Source organism: Somniosus microcephalus, chromosome 16 (assembly GCF_052327205.1).
Source record: "Somniosus microcephalus isolate GS21.2 chromosome 16, FLI_Smic_1.0, whole genome shotgun sequence".
In the NCBI taxonomy this organism is placed as follows: domain Eukaryota; kingdom Metazoa; phylum Chordata; class Chondrichthyes; order Squaliformes; family Somniosidae; genus Somniosus; species Somniosus microcephalus.
In genome coordinates this window covers 34,985,170-34,999,205 of record NC_141002.1, presented here as the reverse complement: position 1 = coordinate 34,999,205, position 14,036 = coordinate 34,985,170, and the positions used below count along the sequence as shown (strand labels likewise).

The window sequence follows — 14,036 nt, the reverse complement described above, 5'->3', positions numbered from 1 at the left end:
CACAAAAGCAAGGTTCTCAAATCTTAATACATTTCATAATCTCACATAAAGCATCCACTAGGATCCCCTTTTTTCTGGAAAGCTGCAGATCAAGAAAAATGAGAGAAAATCAAAGATATGGTAGTGAAAGCTGTAGCATTTGAAACTAGGGATAATACTGTAAACTTAGTACAGAGATCAGAGTAAGACAAAGGGCTGCATTAGCTAATGTCTACAACTACCCTCCAAAACATGATAGAAGGTTGCTAACTATATTAGATTTCAACTTCTCCAGCATGGAGCAACAGTTCACTTTTGCAGAGAAGATGCTAATTAAGAACTTAGAACTAAGTGCCGAGTTTAATTGGAGACAGGGCATAGTAATCAGGACTAGGGTATCATGGTTGGAAACTTATCAAGACGAGCACACCAAATGTCAAGGCATTGAGAATCAGTCCAGATCCTGGCAGTGACTAGGACCAATGCCGCACAGCATTCGGGCCTACCGGCTGACTGGCAATCACTACAGATTGGCAATAAGGGGTTGAACTTCCCAACCCATGGGCCAGAAAGTAACTTGGACAAAAATATGCTTTATTGGGACAGCCCCCATGATGGTATAAAACTAACCCCTCCCGAATCCTCGTGGAAAGCTCTATTTCCAAGCCCATAAAAGATGGGGAAGCCTTCACAATGGTATTCATGCTACTCTGGACCACCTGAGAATTCAGGTGGCCTGAAAAGATGGGAAGGTAAAGCGCTATGTTGGATCCTGTTTGAGATGCCTTCGGGTTAACCCAGGAAACCAACCCAAAAATACCGTGGTACTGTGTGTATATGGATTTTATTGGACCACTACCCACCACTAAGAGGAAAGAAGTACATGCTGGTTCTAGTAGACTACTTTAGTAGCTATACAGAGATTTTCCCATCAAAAGCTGTACATCCAAACAGTAGTGGACCGATTGATAAGAGATGACCCCGAGATAGGGGATCATGGCCATACTCTACCCTGATTCGGACCTATACATACCCCGGGGTACAGGATGGTATTAATAATTGCCTCCAACAGGAGAAGATATACAGCCTTATGTATGACAACAGCAACTTGTATTTATATAGCGCCTTTAAAGTAGTAAAACGTCCCATGGCACTTCACAGGAGTGTCATAACTCAAAATTTGACACCGAGCCACATAAGGAGAAATTGGGGCAGAGAGATAGGTTTTAAGGAGCGTCTTAAAGGAGGATAGTGAGGTTTAGGGAGGGAAGCTTGGGGCTTAGGCAGCTGAAGGCACAGCCACCAATGGTTGAGCGATTAAAATCACGGATACGCCATAGGCCACAATTAGAGGAGCGCAGATATCTTGATAGGAGGGGGTGCTGGTTGTGGGGTTGGAGGAGATTACAGAGATAGGGAGGGACGAGGACATGGAGGGATTTGAAAACAAGAATGAGAATTTTAAAATAGAGGCGTTGCTTAACCAGGAGCCAATGTAGGTCATCGAGCTACAGGGGTGATGGGTAAGCAGGACTTGAGTTAGGACACAGACAACCAAGATTTGGATGACCTCAAGTTTACAAAGGGTAGAACGTGGGAGGCTAGCCAGGAGTGCGTTGGTCTAGTCAAGTCTAGAGGCATACGCACACCCTCTAGTAACCCCAGGCAAATATCCTGAGAGATACGAAGAATATTTGCATAATATCAGGCAACTTAGAAATGAGGTATGTAAAATTTTAAATGATCTCCCCTGCCCCGCCCCCCCCCGCCCCCAAAAAAACCCGACTAGATCACCAAACCTGTTGCTCAGATGGGCAATCTTGTACAATGGAAGGTTTTCAGGGTAAAACCCCATGGTAAGGAAGTTCCATGACCCAGTCCCTGTTATCACACTACCCAATCCTAGGATTGAGGTGAATGGGAAACCCAAGACAGTATCTCTTGACCAAATTAAATGGGTAGCACGAGAAGGATTTGCTATGCAGTTAACAGTGACAACACCACCAACCACTTCTTGAAGCTTATGTTCAGTACTCTTCAGATTCCTGTGCTTGAGGGGAATAATGGAACTGCAAACTTAAACACATAAATCCAAATGGTCCTGAACCAAGGGAAGGTGAAAACGAATCTGAGGTAGATTCAGGAGAATGGGGATTATTCACTCGAAGAAAACGATCAAGGAAATTTGTATGTGCTAATTACTTTAATGGCTTTATTCAGTGTATTCTTGGCTCTGGCCATAATGATTACGGTTTTGGAGGAGAAACAAATTAAGGACCCAAAGGAGTTGGATCAACTGGAAACACCCTGGCACACTGGGTTGGAAATCATGAATGGAACAAAAACCTCGACAAACCATTCCACTCATAGGGCTGCCCGTGAAAGGAGGAGCATTGCTTCTTTGCAACAGGGAAACAAAACTTTGGAATGAATAAAATCATATACAGGAAACTTTGTTATATCTGGCACCGGCGGGACCGAGCTGTTGCCGATCTATCAAAACTGCCGGACATACAAAGTTAATGTTGAAGCATACGGCGGTTTTCATCTCTGCATCTGACAACAAACACTGTTGCTTAGCAACAGCTTGTTAACAGTCGGCCCGTACCTTGGAAGCGTCTCTGTAGCTTAGCAACAGCTTCAGAGAGACTTTCCAGAGCTCAACTGTTGAAAACAAAACCACGAGAAGAAAACAAAACCTAACAAAACGGCTCCTGATTTCTGCCGGTAGATCGAGGTTTCCGGACATACAACCTCTGGATAAACCAAAGTTTCCTGTAAATACATCCTTGGTAGATGTCAAAATCTAACCTCTCCCACAAGGGATGCTATGGGAAAAGATCTCAATGCTGTCTGAAGCAACAGTGAACATACAAATATGGGGAAAAAGATCTAGTTAATAAACTGGGTCTGGAAAGAAAAAGTGCTATTTTAAAGGGTGTACAAGAGTAGAGAGACCTGGGGGTTCATATACACAAATCTTTGAATGTGGCCGGACAGGTTGATGAGGCTGTTAAAGCATACAGAGTCCTGGGCTTTATAAATAGAGGCATAAAGTACAAAAGCAAGAAAGTTTAAGCTAAACCCTTTATTAATCAGGGCTGTGGATGCTCAGTCGTTGAGTATATTCAAGGCTGAGATAGATTTTTTTGGACTCCAGAGGAATCAAGGGATATGGGGATCCGATGGGAAAGTGGAGTTGAGGTCGAAGATCAGCCATGATCTTATTGAATGGCGGAGCAGGCTCGAGGAGCTGTATGGCCTACTCCTGCTCCTAAATCTTACGTTCTTATGTGAACATGGGCATCTTGTGGTTATAACAGTAATTCCAAAATGGATGGAGGAAATGCAGTGGATCATTGAATGCCACCCTGCTTTTTGGTAACCTGAGTTCCTATAGCAAGAAGATCTCATTTTTGGAAGTTTGGGAACTAAAAAAATCTTGGGACCATTATAAAGGATGAAACCTGGAAGAGTTACTACTAAAGTTTCCTATACCACTTTAACGACAAAGGCCAATAAAGCGACACTGTACATTCTCCAAGAATGTTTGCAACAGATAACGTAAAAAAGAAAGACTGATTCACAGACACTTAGTGATGTATGCCCCGCTGGATTGAGACGATCTATTGGAATACCAAATTCTGACTAATGGCTCTTGTAGTGACTGTTAATGACCACTGGTGCTTTAGAGGATTACAAGGAACTTATCTGATGACCTTGAAGAAATGTTATGAATGCCGGGGAAAGGCTGGAGACGAACCATGGACCCACGAGGATCCTGAAGCGTGAGTTGAAGTACAAGGGATCTACATCGAAACGAGGGCAAATGTGTCGTCTTACCCATTACAAGTGATGATGATTCGATATCGAAAAGAGATGGCTATCACCTATACCAAAAATAGCTCATTAGAACTCTGAGGAACTAAATAGGTTATTAATTCTTCCGCAGAATACACATCCTTTAAGACGAGCCCTGGTAGACCCAACTATGAGCTAAGAAAGATGCTAAACCAAGTACGGTACTGGTCAATGAAAGTGCACAAGATATCTAGGTAGAGTTTACGCTCACTTATGCTAGTAATATCAGCGCAATTCGGCCGAACCAGCGCAAAAGGGCGTGGAATTTTAAACGTACGTGAGTTACGTCCAAAACAACTTGTGTTTGTATTTTCTGCGATCTTTTTATACTGGTTTCAGATTCGATTCACCCAGATCAGGCTCCTCCCACAAAACTGGTCATGCCCCCCAGGCCAAATTTGTGAGATTTTGCCATTTGGGAAGGCTTCTCAAATTGCGCTCGTTTTCTTAGGCGCACACGCACGAGTGGGCACATTTTAAGTTTTGTTATCAAAAAATATTTAATTTACTAAGAAACTGGCTTGTGTACACCAGTGAAACTATTGAACGGGTTGTTATAGTTTAAAGTAATTTTCAATGATTTTTAAATCTGATTACTCACAGGTGGAGGACTGGACATTTATTAAAAATGCTTATTTTTGGTGATAAACCCATTCTCAGCTGTATTAATAAAACTGTGCCAGATACCACTCTTAATACATCAAGGAATACTGTTTAATGGAAAGAAACAAAAATAAACCATTTCATTCTATTACACTGCCAGATTGCAGTGGTTTTGGAAGATTTTATGTTTAATTATGCAGATTAATTTTATCAGAAACTTGAACTGTTACCTAACAGCACAATTTTGAGCGCATTTTGGGTACAATTTCCAATTTGTGCTCAAAGCGGAAAATCTACCCCATCTGCAAACATCGGATTCGGAAGAATGCCAAAGAAATCTGGACCAATTGATTCTTAATCCGAATAAGCCAACAGAAAATACAGGAAAACTTGAAGATAGCAGAAAATCATAAAGAACACAGAGTGAAGGAGATGTCTTGGGGTAAGAGAAGTTAACAGTTGTGTGGAATATTTATGGGATGGACTATGGTGGTTATTGTCCAGAGGGGCCATAAAATTGAAGCACTTGCTCCTTTTTATGAAACTGGTGAAGAAGGGATCAACTAAACTAATCACCTCAACAAAAAAAAAATGTTTAGGATCCAATCCAATTAACCACGATTGAAGTAGAAGGTGGACAACAGTTAACTCAGTGAGGTGTGATAAGTATGTCCTATAGCTGAATAAAAAAGACACAACCACAAAGCTGCTTGTAGCTGGTTATGCATAGGAGTGATCACATCCTGTGATTGCCGATTCAACTACCAGTTGATCGAGGAAATCCATTTTTTTTAATGGGAATAAACAAGAAGGGAAGTGTCAGGTTTTTTTTAAATAGATAAAAACGAGGAGAAATAAGGCAGAGAAACAACTAAATTTAACATGACTTTTCAGACCTTGCTTGAGATTTTTTGAGCGAATGTGAATTAGCACGATGCAATAATTCTGTAGCAGTGTGTAAACCAGTTGAACAGGGTGATTTTGAATTTAATTTAAGGTTTTTTTTAGATGACCAGCCTGAAGGCCACACCGGATTGTTGGCACCAGCTACTAAGAATCAGCCGCCAACTGGCCAAGAGACTGGTCAGAAACCCGTGAGTTGGAACCAGGTTCAGGTCCCAAGGAGAGTGCGTACTATACCCTTGGACCTCGTGGAACTGTTCATCCGGTACTTCAACCCTGGAGCCAGAAAAACCTACCTAATTGATCAATCTCATATATATCACCACTGTCTGTAGCTTTGCTGACAATTATGTGCAGGGCATGTAGGTCTGATGTAAAACTTTGAGAGAGTGATAGCAGAGGTGCTATCTGTAAAGCTTTGTACGATCATTTGAGACAAAAGTGTCCAATAACAACTCATCAGATGCCCAGGAGAATATTACCGAAACATCAACCACCAGTGGGGGCGACCAGTCCTGGAAGACTGGAGATGAATACACCCCTTCCATTGTATCTAAATGGGAGTCCGCTTTCCCGGTAACATCATGTTGATCTACACTGACGTGGTGGGTGAGAATGTAACCTTAAGTGTCAGTTGTTATTCACTGCATATAGTGGCTCCTTGGATTACTGTGGCAATAACATCCCTGATACTAATTGTTTTTGAGGGTAGAGAGCTATGAAATGATGCATCATGAATGCCAAATTAAATTGATATCTGGAGACTTGGCGATGATCTGGTTAGCTCCCATGTATTTGTAGACAAGCATGATAGGAGATATAGTGAGACAAACTGAATCTGGATTGGTAGAGTCTGCCAAGAATTATTTCAGGTCTGTATCTTTGAATTGGGAATGACCTTAATTGCGACCATAATAATTAGAATACTTGTAATAGTGAATCATATATCCAACAAAGTTGGAGGAATGGAATTACCATATTCTAATGTATGAAAGGCACGATCTTGTGTGGGAAACAGTTGGACTTTGTGTAACTGACATTTCAAATCAGGTGGGAACAGTTTAGAAGGAAACAATTAAATTATTTTGTGGCGTAATGGGGCACTGTTATAACAACAACAACAACTTGCATTTATATAACGCCTTTAATATAGTAAAACGTCCCAAGGCGCTTCAGTGTTATCAGACAAAACTTGCCACATAGGATATTAGGACAGGAAAGAAGTAGGTTTTAGGGAGCGTCTTATAGGGGGTGAGAGAGGTGGAGAGATTTAGAGAGAATTCCAGAGCTTGGGGCCCAGGCAGCTGAAGGCACGGCCACCAATTGTGGAGTGATTAAAATCGGGGATGCGCAAGAGGCCAGAATTGGTGGAGTGCAGAGATCTCTGAGGGTTGTAGAGCTGGTGGAGGTTCGAGATAGGGAGGGGTGAGGCCATGGAGGGATTTAAATTAGGATGAGAAATTTTAAATCGAGGCTTTGCTGGACTCTGAGCCAACATAAGTCAACGAATACGAGTGATAGGTGAACGGGACTTGCTGAGAGTTAGGCTACAGGCAGCAGAGCTTAAGTTTATGTAGCAGTAGATGAGCAGTGGCGGAGTCAGGTTACGTAGGTGGAAGTAGGCAGTCTTAGTGATGGAATGGATATGTAATCCGAAGCGGTTAAGTACGACACCAAGGTCGCGAACAGTCTGGTTCAGCCTCAGACAGTTGCCAGGCAGAAGAATGGAGTCTGTGGTTAGGGAATGGAGTTTGTGGTGGGGACCAAAGACAATGGCTTTGGTCTTCCCAATATTTAGGTGGAGGACATTTCTGCTCATCCAGTACTGGATGTCGGACATAATTTGAAAATGGTGAACAAACACAAGCACATTGAAAGACGATGAATGAAACTTTCTGCAACTATTAAATGAACTACTTGTTGTAATATTATTCCTACCGTGGTTTATCGGTAGGACAGTTTGAGAAAAGGAATCTAGAAAAAGCATTCCAAAAGTATGGGTCTGCATCTTGATCCTGCACTTGTATAAATTACGACTGGATGGACATCCTAGAATTGGACATTGTTTTGCCAAGAAAAAATAAGACCTTCAAGGACTCTTGAATCCTTATGGGGAAGTCAGACCCCTAAGCAAAAGCTAGAATTAATAGTTGAAAGGACTGGAACCCTCATGCAATCATGCAGGATAGATGTTGAATATTGTGATTTTAACCTTTCTCTTATTTGTGTGGAAGAAGGGGCAAAGGAAGGAATGGAAGACTAGGATCTGCGCTGAGTCGCACATTTATGTGTGAATTATAATTGTCACGTAAGGTAGTTGGATATAGAGTACCGCAGTTCCATGGCCAACCCAATATTGAGTTTGCCCACTTCTCTAAGCTGACCACATGGCGAGCTTGGCGGGAAGACCCGAGGGGTCGGCTACATGTAAAACACCCAAGACAAGTAAAACTTCAGTTCAGGATAAAGCTTGATTTTGTATTGTTTCTCTGTTTGACTTGGTTGTTATTATAATCTGGGAATCTGTGTTGGGATTGGAGAAGGAATTGGATTATGTTAGAACCAGTTTATAATTAATGCATCATATGAAAGGACCTTATCCCTTTAATCTCAACCACTTGCGCTGAACACACTAATTAAAGGTCTGTCAGATGTGGTGGTTGAAATTTTTCCAGACAAGCCAAAATGAATGTATCCTGCCATTTTAATGACAATCAAGTAGAAAGCTATATAAAAATAGCACATTGATCCTTGATAAATTGTGAAACAAAACTGCTGTCATGTTCCCAACTCGGATGTTGTGGATAAATTAACTGTTTGCCTATTCATGATGTGTCTAATATTAGACTGAATCGGAACACCCCATTTCCTCTTGAAGTTGGCAAAAACACAAATGGCGATATGCAAATACTCTTCCAATCCTAGACTGGTTAGTTTATACAAGCTGATAGTTGGTTCACCACAGTGCGGAATGTGGTTACAGGGAGTAAAAATGTAATAGAAATCACAAGGCTAAGCCAATGAGCAAGCAAACTGCATCTTACTTGGAGATTATTGAGCTTTTTTTTTTAATGAGGTTGCACTTTAGGATATGCTAGGACAATAGCTGCGAGGAAGAATCCGGAATAAACCGAATGCCTTAGGCAGTCGGGGCTGATGACCTGTAACTGATTAATCATTGACTGCTTGGCAGCAGCTGACTCTTCTGAACCAGACAAGGTATCCACGGCAAACTCAAATTTCTAATAGTTGGTAGCGTTATACTGGTGTTGAAGGCAATTTGAAATGGTTAAAAGGTGATTGGATCAGAAACATTAGCAATATCAAAAAATGTCCAAATCAGGAGGTCCAGCTTGAGTTGGAAAGGTTGGCAGTAACAAAGAAGCAAAAGAGAAATCTTTTCAGCTAGAAGTGCTTAAGCGACCTAGACGAGAAGAGTTGTGGGAATTTGACTTTGATGTCGAAGCGGAGTAAGAGTACCAGGAAAAGGAGAATCCATGCCGGCGTGAGGCTGATGAAAGCATCAATGTGCTGTTGAAGTGGCAGAGAAACACTTATTTGCAGTGAGTCCGGTAAGTGGGGTCATGAATCTCCTCGCCCACCATTTTATTAAATCAAATATTCCAAATTTGAAAAAGATGACATTGAAAGATTTTATCCGGGCAATGTATTCTCATGTGGCAATCCTGCCGATTAGTGTGGATTGTGATGATGTAAATTGTGATAATGTAAAGCGTGCTATGCTTGGAGCTCATGATTTAGCACTTGAAGTGTACAGAGAGAAATTTTTAAAACTAGAGAATCCAGACAGTGCAAATAGAGAAATGGTTATCCAGCTTGATGATGCGTGCCAGATGTGGCTGGAAAGAGATAGTGTAATGAGGCATGCATTGGAAATGGTACAGCATGCTACTGAATACGCTTCAGCTCTCTAACTGATGGTAAGTATCACATTAATGGACCATATAACCCAGGCTGCAAAAGTAAGAAACACATTTCTTAAGATTAATAAAGATTAAACAAAATAAAGATAGGAGAGTTCAGAAAACTTGATGTGTTTTTAAAACAAATGTCACTTGTCTTGATTCTCTCTAGTAGCCCATTAACTTTGGACCAGGCATCATGAAAGTTTTGCATTAGCCTGAACCCTCATGGAGGTTTCTGGCTACACTTGATGGGGTAGAGTTAGCAATCAGTGAAGTTGGAAAACACTGAATAATCTAGAATACTAGTCTGAGTTATATGCTTCGCTTTCTTTTGCCGCAGCCTGGATCAAAGCAAAGATTTTAAAATCTTTTAAATAAAACTGTCAATCATAAGTAGGTTTCAAAGGCACCATGTCACCTGGCTGGTTTTGAAACGCTTTAAATTGTATAGCTATAAAAATAACAACTGATTGTCATCATCTCACAGTGGCATGCTAATATTGCACTAGCATGAGGTGTCGGAGTAAATGATCATCAGTAAGTATACAAAAGGCACCCCCACTCCTTGCGGAGCAGTATCAAACCCAAATGACCCTGGCTTTATATACCAAGTAATAGAGCCAATTGTTTCCCTTGGGGCAATGCTGAGCATTTCTTTTTTAAAACAAGGAATTGGTCTAGTTAAATATGTAACATACAGATTCCAATGATCTTTAACTGAGAAGATCTCTATTCCATAACGCCTCATAAGATGAGATTCAACATTACAAAACTTTTATCTACCAAAATTCTCAGCTCATGTCAACAAATGCAATTTGTGTTCCTTCTCATTTGACCCAGTGCACTTGTATCAGATTTTGCACCACTCCTCCAGCATTGCAACTTGAGTCCTGCTTCCGCTTGCTGATTTGAAATCTATCCTGCTGAAATGTCTCCAATCATGTCAATGAATATAGTTTGGACTGGAGTTGAGATGAAAAGTCAGTTTATCCCATGAGCCCATTTCAGATGGGAGAATCTGGAACCCCCAGTCTCTCTTTGAAAAACTGTTGGAATGCCACACTGTTTTCTCGGGCTAACTTTCTCGTGCTGTATATGCATAACCTTGTCGCGTCTCCCCAGCTGTCAGTCATTGTTTGCATGGATGCTGTCACTTTTGCATTATGGAAACAGTTGCCTAATTGAGTCAGTTCCTGTCGGTACTGCAGAATGTATTCGGTAATGATGGGAAAGCTGCATATGTGCAGTTCTTCTCAATTTGACTTTAAAGCAAATTTTGCGTTAAGCGCTGTTGGTGAAAAATAAATTCACTCGAGTCTGTCTTAAAGTAAAAGTACACAGTTTACTAACAACGTTCTGGGAGAAGATCATAGACCCCGCGGTCTAGTGATACCCTTCTCGTTCTCTCTTGGATGGTACAGCTTTTTATTCTATTTTCATCCAATCACATTGTATTACAGTAATCACCTGATCACATATGGCTTATTTATTCTTTTCAGTATTAGTAAAGGTTAGTTACATCTTACTATGCCTTTGGTCACAGGTCAAATTCCCATGACCCCTATATTCTGCTGTCTACAATTTTTAGCTAAAGCAGCACATTTCTTATCGCTTACTCAGAACACACAATCTGTCTTGTCCCACAGCTGCGTCTTATCTTTGTTTTGCAAAGCTTCTCTACACACTGTCCTTTGTGCAAGACTAGCGAGAGTAGCACTTTTCCAGTCTGTACTGTCTTATCTTTGTTTTTTCACATAAGAAAGTTGTTAGTATGAGACTTCTTATCGCCACCTGGTTCCTTTTAGCTCTTGTTCATCTTCACATGACCCCACTCCTTTGTTCTGATTTTAATTCTGCTGGCACCACTTAATTAGTGGTTACCTCGGCTGTCTGAATTCTGAGGGTTCATTTTAACCCCTTCAGCGCAATTGGTACAGATGAGTGATACTGTCTGAAGGACTGTATAGGCCAGCAATGAGGAGCTCATTGACCTGTACAGATGGTTAAGAAGTCAGCCCCTCCTACCCTTAGGTAAGAGTGCAGCGGAGAAGTGTTAATGGCGGGAACTGTTTGGCTTTGTTGCTGGCAGCATATCAAGGAGGGTTTCAGTCCCATTGATGGTGCTGGTACCTGATCATTTATACTACAAAGTTGCCTCCTCCATTTGCATTTATCAGGATATGTTTGGGGTAAGTACACTGATGTCCATTTAGCCAAGTGAACCTATGAGCTTTGAAAAACTGCTTTCTTGGGTATCAAAAATAAATAAGTACATCTTTAAAATTTGCACATAAAGATGAAAAACCAAAGGTTCACTAGGATACATACATTGATATTTAGTGACACTAAGGCCAAAAAGCATGGGGAGAAAATTTCGAGGTTCCCATTCCTGTTTATTATACAGAGGTCTCAGCTTTTTTTTTTCACTCCACTCTCCACCTGCACTGACTGAGCTGTACCCCAGCATGAATCACCATCTTTAGGAGAAAATTGAAGGAGAAAAAGGCTGTATTAAAGGCTCAGTTGGTCAATATACCATAAGGTGTGGTACTGAATTATATTGATCATGAAGGTCACGAGGTTGATACCTTGTCTATGCTGAATTTGCTGATGCAGCAGTGAGAATCAAAATTGGCTCCAATTTCTCCAGGATAGGTAGGGAAAGAGCATCTAAAATCCTCATTCCAGATAAGTCGGAGCGGAAAATTTTGTAGATACTGGGCAAGTACAGGATTAGTCCAATGATAGGTTATTAATCAGATAACCTGCCAACAATCACTGAATAGGCTTAAACTAGCTGTGAAGTTCTGTTGGGCTATCCCAAGGATGCAAAAGGAGCTATATAAATGCAAGTTCTTTACTTGAAAAATGGTCATTTGGACATGCTATCAAAGACAAGTTGGTATCTGTGGAACCAATTTCAGGAAAAGATGAGCACAAAAGGAACAAACAGATTAGATGATAAACGAATGTACTTTTTTTTATTGGGTGCTAATCAATTGTTTTTGTTTCTCTGACAGATGCCAAACTTCTACCCAACTATAACTGTCATGTTATGATCCGGGATAAAACCTATTCCTCATCAGGAGAACGTGCTGTTCTCGTCAGTCTACTGCCTATTTCTGGACAGCCTGGCAAAGCAAGGGAGAAAGCCAGAGCCAAACCCCAATAATTGTATAATGAAGTCCTTTTTGTTCCTTTCTTGCCTGGCAACCTTTTAATATTGGGCCTTATTTTAAAAAAAAGAGATAAACCATTTAATTGAAGTACAATGGTATCCTTTTGTTACTGCTTTAAGCATTTAAGTAACATTTTGCAATGATGTCATTACTAATAGCATCTTAATGATAACATTTCCTACCAAGGCTAGGAGTGAAAAGGTTTAGTTGTTCATTTGTCTTAAATCCACGATAATTGTGGTCAAATATGTTTTATTGAGAAGTTGTTGCAAGGGATTTTTCCCCTTGGAGCTGTTATCTCTATCAAATTTGTTCAGAAGCGGAGACAGTTGCCTCATTTGACTTGACTAGTACCTCAGTTAAATTGTACAAGAGTGCTTGATTCCAGCATATAAATCAAGCTGAATTTTGGTTTTTTTACACTAAGTTTTGGAACAATATGTCACTGGTTACTATGAATAAGGAAACAAGTGGCTGGATGAGAATTTCTTGCTGTGCTAAATAAGTCCATTGTATTTTCAGAATGTATAATTAAGTTCAAACACTGGTAAATTGGCTTCTGTATTGTTTAATCAGCCAATTGTATTTTATATTGAACTTTGTAATTGTTTTTGACACTGTTTTATACTTCTGTGTAACTATTACAATTTCCAGTATGTTTGCATACAATAGAGATTACTAACTATTGTTTTTGTTAGCTTGTGAAGTTTTTTGTTTAGATCTCAGAATTGTACGTTCTATTATTAAAGAATATTGACCAAGTCCAAATCTATTTCAACTTTACTGTAAAATGACAACGGTAAGTCTCTGAGATCCGTAGCAATTTTCAGTTTCATTTTTATGGTTCTGTAAAGTTTTATTTTATAACTAGCATTTCTTAAAAGTATAATAATTGTAATGTAACTTCTAAGCTAAGCTTTCAAAGCAGCATAGCTCAGTGTTAATATACATTTTGAAGTTGCATAAGTTTATTTGGAAAAAAAAACTTCACTCGTCTCGTAACCATAGCTGCAAGGCATGCTGGTTTGATGCTAAGGTGCTTGATTTTTTTTAAATCAGGATGTCACTAGAGACTCCATGAATCAAGTCCTTTGTTGCAGTGTGTCACAGCATCACTCCAACCATCTATCAGCCATGCAGACTTTGTTAAAGGTCCCTTTGACCACTGATAATTGAGTATTGGAGTTCTTTAGAATGTGAGACAGATGGTTAATTTTCACACTAGATCAACCTAACTGACTCATTTATGCCACATACTCAGTTCTTTTGTTTCCCCCCCCCCCCCCATTTCAAATCATTCAATACCTGAAATGAATGCAAAAGGTAGCAACGCACTTGTTTTGTGACATTTATTTTTGTTGAGTTTTAACCTCTGGCAGTACCCAGTTGTGATTTCTTGGAACTACTGAAATGTTGGAGCCCAGGCTCAATTTTGTTTTTCATTGTATAAATTAGGCTTCTGATTGGTGCTAACATCCTGTTCTAAAATTTGTTTATGCTGCCATGTGGGGATTTTCTGGTATGTTTCATAATTTTTATCCCTAATGCCCTGCATTTGGTGGCAATTTCCTTGTGTCCAGCTCAC

General features: G+C 40.2%; 1 protein-coding gene across 3 annotated transcripts in view; it reads left to right on the top strand.

The window, feature by feature from the left end:
* Positions 1–13,213, top strand: part of LOC147106063 (uncharacterized) — a 136,422-nt gene extending 123,209 nt beyond the window's left edge. The window contains exons 5-7 of one of the 3 annotated variants that reach the window (XR_015081325.1): positions 4,681–4,885; positions 5,452–5,951; positions 12,293–12,379. Coding sequence is in view for 1 of the 3 variants with exons in the window: in XM_086008799.1 (XP_085864925.1) it covers positions 12,293–12,444 (152 nt within the window). In the remaining 2 variants the exon portion in view is untranslated. Of the gene's footprint in view, positions 1–4,680; positions 4,886–5,451; positions 5,952–12,292 lie in introns of all 3 variants that reach the window. The other 2 variants (XR_015081326.1, XM_086008799.1) reach the window with 2 other exon arrangements.
* Positions 13,214–14,036: the final 823 nt, after the last annotated feature.